This window comes from Quercus suber, unplaced genomic scaffold (genome assembly GCF_002906115.3).
Source record: "Quercus suber isolate HL8 unplaced genomic scaffold, Cork oak 2.0 scaffold_29, whole genome shotgun sequence".
In the NCBI taxonomy this organism is placed as follows: Eukaryota; Viridiplantae; Streptophyta; class Magnoliopsida; order Fagales; family Fagaceae; genus Quercus; species Quercus suber.
This window is the reverse complement of record NW_027069494.1, coordinates 804247-810904: the sequence shown is the minus strand read 5'-3', so window position 1 is coordinate 810904 and position 6658 is coordinate 804247. Positions and strand designations below refer to the sequence as shown.

At 34.7% G+C, this 6658-nt stretch overlaps 1 protein-coding gene across 1 annotated transcript; it reads right to left on the bottom strand.

The window, feature by feature from the left end:
• Nucleotides 1-571: 571 nt before the first annotated feature.
• LOC111998511 (patellin-4) lies at nucleotides 572-2729 on the bottom strand. Its single transcript, XM_024030606.2, has 4 exons — nucleotides 1751-2729; nucleotides 1536-1660; nucleotides 1304-1445; nucleotides 572-977 (listed from the first exon to the last, which is right to left on the bottom strand). The coding sequence occupies exons 1-4, from the start codon at nucleotides 2552-2554 to the stop codon at nucleotides 714-716; spliced, it is 1335 nt and encodes a 444-aa protein (XP_023886374.1). The 5' UTR covers nucleotides 2555-2729; the 3' UTR covers nucleotides 572-713.
• Nucleotides 2730-6658: the final 3929 nt, after the last annotated feature.

The window sequence follows — 6658 nt, the reverse complement described above, 5'->3', positions numbered from 1 at the left end:
TAAATTGGACGTCTAGGCCTAAAAGCCCAAGGTTGTTGGGAACTGACCATTACACTGCATTTTCTATCCTCTCACTTTTCTTATCAACCAAACAAATGAAATTTATATTAGTTTTATATCATTTAACTTTTCAATCCTCCCAACCAAACATACATTATGGAAAACTTGAATGTTTTTTATCCTCCTAATTTTCCAACCTTCTTGACCAAACAAAGCCGTAGACACAGACTGGAATGCCTTTTCAATTAGGCTTCTCTGACTCAAGGTTATATTAAAACAAAAACAAATAAATAAACATGTTCAGTTAGTCTCAAATTTTGGGAATTATTATTTCTACCAAGGTCAGAGTACTTTTTTTTGGGATGAGCAAGTTCAGAGGACTTTTCCCCTCCTTTCATCCATATAATTATATAAAGTTAATCACATTAAAGATTCTCTTATGGCTTAATGCCAATTGGACTATAAAAAATTATCCTTATTTTGCTATCAAAAAAGAAGCCAACAAAAACCGGGCTGAAATTAAGAGACTATAATATGACAATAAGATATGAAGGAGTATTGATGTAAACCAACTAACCAAGGTTTAGCTTGTCTTATAGAATTTAAGAGATAATCATGTGATACGATAGCCATCATTTTAATTGTTAGTTTACAACCAACTTCGCAGAAGAAAATAGAAACTCTTTACTATATATAAATATGGAAGCTAGCTACTACTTTAAGAAGATATACATGGGGTCTGTGGGTTTTGCTTTAGATCTATATAAAACCCTCTTCTTTTTTAAGGCCCCATTGTCAATGGTTAACACAATTCTCCCAGGTTCACTAATGTAGAAGGAATTCCTAACACACTCTCCTATTATCTTTTGATTTTGCAACAAGATCTTGTAGGATCCTTCATCGTCTGGAATAAACTCCTCCTTGTATGACACATCCCATCCGACAACAGTTAAATCCCACACCATTGTCACTCCAGCCTGAACACAGTTTAAAAACCAAAGAGGAAAAAGAAATCAATGTCTAGGTCCACAACATTTTTTAAAACCTTTTTCACTACTATCTCTGTTGTGATTGATGCATAATAAATTGGTGTTAGCGATAGACCCAAATGAAAGTGACGTTTGTCCAATCAAAATTGATCATGTTAGCAATTGTGAAATATCTTGTGTTCCTAACATTACTGAAAATAAATTTATCAAAAAGAGTTCAACAACAAAGTAATTTCGAGTTCAAATGGATTTCTTTGGCATATGTGTAAGTGCTAAGACATTGGAATCTTAAGACTGAGTAATTATTTAAGTACCTCTGTGACTGGAAATTCAATATGTGCAGCTGAATTTGCTCTGATTGTATGCTCAGAAGCATTGTCTGCTGACGTGAAGTCATCATCATTCTCCCTCTTGAGACCACCATATTCAACAGGAAGGTTTTCCGGGGCTATGATCCTTATTGGGTTTTAATCATACTAGAATTAAAATTTTGAAAATAGAGAGAAAATAAGATGTAATTGTAGAAATTATAATTAGTACACTCACTTGAGAAGGATTTTTGTAGCTTTTGATGGTCTGGCAAAGACAAACTTTCTTTTAGTCCTCAGATTTATGACCCGTAAAAGCAGCACATGGGATGCATAGTACCACAATGGAACATTTATGACAACCTGTGAAAGCATAACGATAATTCTTGAAATGAATTTTCTAACTGCTAAATCAATTATCATCATAGCTAGTTTAGTTACTTAGACACTTACAATTTTGTGAATGAGCTCAGGATAATAGTCCTGAAGCAGTAACATAAATTTCTTGCTAACAGAATGAAGCTCTTTCATTGCCGGCCCAGGAGAGTTCTTTAAATCTATAATTTGAACTATGGAGTCCACACCTCCATTCTTGAATCTCAGCTTTTTTATAACCTTTTCCATGTTTTGCACCTTCCACCTTAGAAACTTATCACATTTCTCTTCTGACCCAAACACTTTCTTGTACAATTCCTTGTCCTTGAAAAGCCCATAGTTTAGGAAACACAGAGGGTGACCCCCCTTATCTCTACTTATCAAGCAAACCAGATTTTCAAGATCAGAATCCGACTTCTCATCAAGAATTCCCTCGGTCTTATATTCCCTCCTCCATTTCAGTGTCTTCCAGAGCATCCCAAAAGCCTCATGAACCTTGAAATCTTTCGCTTTTAAGAATTTTAAAAGCACAATGTCGGTTCCTTCATGGCCTTTACTTGGCAATAAAGGCACGCCCCAAAGGGTGATATCTCTAAGTTGTTCTCTTGCCCTTTTGATTTTGAAAGGTGAAAGGTTTTTGGGTGGTTTCCCAAGCAGATAACTCCCAAGAATCGCATTTTCAACCCTGCACCGGAATTCCAATAATGCTTTCTTCTTTTTGTGCTTCATTTCAACAGAAGAATAGGTGTTTTCACCTTCTAGTTCACTTTCTTGGTCTATGTTGGTGATTTCACTTTCATTGTCCTCAACCTCATTACCATTGTTGCTTTTCCCATTTTCATTTCCATTTTTACGGTGGCTTGTGTCATTTTCCTCCGCCATTCTTGGTTGATCTAGAGCTCCTCCCTGCTGGTCAGAATTCCGGCCTGACAAGGGACTTGCCGGAAACTGGACCCCGGAGTGGCCCCAATTCAATGGTTGGAGAGGGAGAGATTGCTTTAATTACATGACATTATCCATCATAGAGACCAAGGAAATACAACCTCTCGCAAAAAAAAAAAAAAAAAAAAAAACTGATTAAGATTCTCTACAGTTTATAAGATAAACTCTATCTTGAAGTTCTTACAATGTTACCATTTATTATTAAACGTGTAATATATCATTAATGACTTCAATGGATGTGAAAACTGTACTAGTTAATATTTTCCTTAAAAATCCATGAGACAGTAAAATCTAAACCATTCATATAATTATTAATGATTAGGATTTTAAAAACTATATGATCATGTCACCTTAAGAATTATATACAATCCTAATCGGAAACTTAACCAAATGAAAGCCTATTTTGACTCAGCTAAGATGAGTTTTCTTAATACCAACCACTAGTTGTCAGTTGCCAAATTTAGGATTAGTGTGTTCTGACATTAACCAAACAGTTAGTTTTGTAAGGTTTGACCTTTTAAAGATCTGGCAGATATATCAAATTAGTGGCTGTAAGTGTGTAGAAAATGGATACAGTTTCAAATGCTATTACATTTTCTTTTGAATCCCTATTCGAAATTTACTGCATTGGCCTTAAATTAAGGTAGGCTTTCTAATTTCTAAAATACCTACTATTAGAATGTTCACATCAGTCTTACCAATTTAATATTTCAACAAAAATTTATCTAAACTCAACCAAAACAAGCGTGCATCAGTCTCACTAAATTAACTAAAGTTTTTCAAAATGATAGTCTCATCTCTACATGTAGTGAGTCTATATCCTCGCTACATTAAATTTTAATGTTGATAAAATATTAAGGCTGATGTATGTATATGAAAATAATAGATAGCTAAACTAGTAAAAGTATATTTTTTGGATTAATTTAGCTAAATATTTGAGAAGATTGACATGAATTCTCTTAAAAATTACAATTGAGAATTTTCATATAGAACATTCATTCCTTGGGGAAAAAAAAAATACTAAAAACAACCTATTTAAAAAAAAAAAAAAAAATCATTACTTCTCTCTCTTGGAAAAATCAACTCAGTTCAGCAGTTTCTAAAAAATAAAAACCCTCAATCCAGCAAAGCTTCAATCCTCTCATTAGTTCAAATGACAAGCTTGTGCATTCTCTCCCCCCACCCCCACTTCTCTCTTGAAAAAATTTTGTATGAGGCGGGCTCATGAGACCCATGTCTTACTAACATGTGGGTCTCAAGAGATACTTTCTCCTCTCTCTCTCTAAAATAATCAATTATATTTCTCCTTAATTATTGTAATCTCAATATTTGCATATCAAATAACCTTTTTATTTATGCACATGCAGGTACTGCACCAAATCTTAAAGAGTATTAGAAATAAAGATCTTTTTTTAGCAAATTTTTCTTTTATAGATTTTTCCTTTTAACTTTGTTTCCCTCTCTTTTGGATTTTATAACTGTCTCAGCATTAAAAAAAAATACGGTTCACAAAATAATTTAAAACTAACTATTCACGAGGTATAAATTATCATATTGAAACTTTTCTTTTTATTATTTTATAGTAATTAAATAACTTCAACTACATGAAGAATAAAAAACCAAAAAAAAAAAAAAAGATCAGGTTTTTTGGCAATGAAGTTAGACATGAGTAAAGCTTACGATCGGTGGAATTGAGTATTTTATGCCAGGTAATGGAAAAATGGGTTTTGATGATAAGTGGATCCAAATGATTTTTGGCTGTATTAGTTCAATTTCTTACTCCATCCTTGTAAATGGGGAACCTCAAGGGGATATAAAGCCTACTAGGGGACTTAGACACAGGGACCCTTTGTCTTCATATTTATTTCTTATGGTTTCTAAAGGTCTTAATGGTTTAATCTAGCAATCAGTGACAGTAGGCGACATCAAGGGTTTCTCTCTTTGTCAGAATAGTCCTCAAGTATCTCATTTATTTTTTGTGGATAATACTCTCCTTTTTTGTAAATCTGAGTTAAGAGAGGTTCAGATTATTCAAAATGTTCTAAAATGGTATGAAGTAGCATCAGGTCAAAAAATTAATAATGAAAAGACCAATCTATTCTTTGGGAAATCAGTTTCCTTGATGTCAAAAAATCCCATTAAAAATCTGTTAGGTGATGGAGATTAAGGAGTATGAGCATTATTTGGGTCTTCCTATTGTGGTGGAAAAAAACAGAAGGGCAAGTCTTAATTATTTTAAAGAACGCATTTGGAGTAAGCTTCAAAGGGTAAAAGGAAAAATTGCTATCTCAAGCGGGTAGAGAGGTATTATTGAAAATAGTAGTCCAAGCCATTCCTACCTTTGCTATGAGTACTTTCAAACTCCCTGCAGGCCTTTGTCACGATATTAAAGTAATGATTCATAAATTTTGGTGGGTTCAACAGGGCAATAGAAGGAAGATTCATTTGAAGAAGTGAGAAATTCTCTGTCAACCAAAATCGAAGGGAGGGGTAGGCTTTAGAAAATTGGGAAAGTTCAATGAAGCAATATTAGCAAAACAAGTGTGAAAGTTAATTTATTATGCTGACTCGCTGTTTTACAGGGTTTTCAAAGCTAAATATTTTCCTACTAGTTCAATCTTGGTTCAATCTTTGATGCTAAGGCAAAATCGGGCTCATATGCTTGGAAGAGTATCCTTCATGCTCGAAAATTGATAAATATGGGTGCAAGTTGGAGGATAGGCAATGGGTCCAGCATAAAAAATTTTCAAGATGCTTGGATCCCTGGTAATAATTCTGGTCGAGTGCTATCTCCAGTTTCAATGCTATCTGAAAATTCCACAGTGGACCAATTAATTGATAAGGAATCTAGATGGTGGAATTCAAGTCTTATAGATTCTATTTTCTACCCTTTGAAGCTCAGAAAATTAAGTCCATACCTTTACGTTCCTCATCATAGGAAGATGTTCTGTTTTGGCCACATTCTACAGATGGTTTGTATACAGTTAAGTCAGGGTATAATTTGCTCTGTGAATCGAGTAGCAGAGATGCAGCTTCATCTTCTGACACTACTGACAAAAAATTTCTGGTCACACCTGTGGAAATTAAAAGTTCCGAACAAAGTTAAATCTTTTCTTTGGAGACCTTTTAGTAATTCCATTCCTACCATGCAGAATTTATTGAAGTGAAAGGTGACTCAATCATCTATTTGTAGCTTCTGCAAAGTGAGTGACGAATCCACCATTCACGCTCTTTGGTCTTGTGAAAATCTTCAACCGATCTGGAATTCTTGCTTCTCTTCTCTGCCTTCCGAATTTTCCAGAATTCACTCTTTCTCTGATCTGGTAATGTTAGTTTTTAGCTCACACATCAACTCTGAACTATGACTTGTTGGGCAATTTGGAATAGAAGGAATAAAGTTCGAGTTGGTGAGGTGGTCTGGCCGCTACATCAAATAGCTGGTTTGGCTCGAAAACATCTCCAGGAATTTCACAAGTCTCAGCCTGCCCCAAGGAGGAAGGTGCATCCCTGCAGACCACGATGGAAACCTCCTGATCAGGGTGGTGTAAAGACTAATTTTGATGGGGCCATTTTTTCGAGGATATAAATGCAGCAAGTTTAGGTGTGGTGATTCAAAATGATCGAGGTGAGATCCTAGCAGCTATGGCTGAGAAAGTTCGCATACCAGATTCGATTCTAACTTTGTAAACTTTGGCAGCGAGACGTGCAGTCCAATTTTTTCATGAAGTGGGGCATTTCTAGCTCCATTGTTGAAGGTGATTTTGAGACCTCCATCAATGCGCTTCGTAAAGGACAGTTACTAAATTCTTCCTTTGGCCATATTATTAGAGATATCTTGTTGCCTACTAACTCTCTTGAGTTTTTCTTTCTCTCGCATTTGCAGATGCATTTGCAGATGCATTTGCAAAATTTTCTTCAGTTTTGTTAATTTAAATGAAGTCTGTTCCACTAGATCTTTATAATTGTTATTTTCGAATTTTTCAACTATTGAATAACTAGGCCACTTTGGCCTTCTACTAAAAATATATATATTTAAAATTGAAA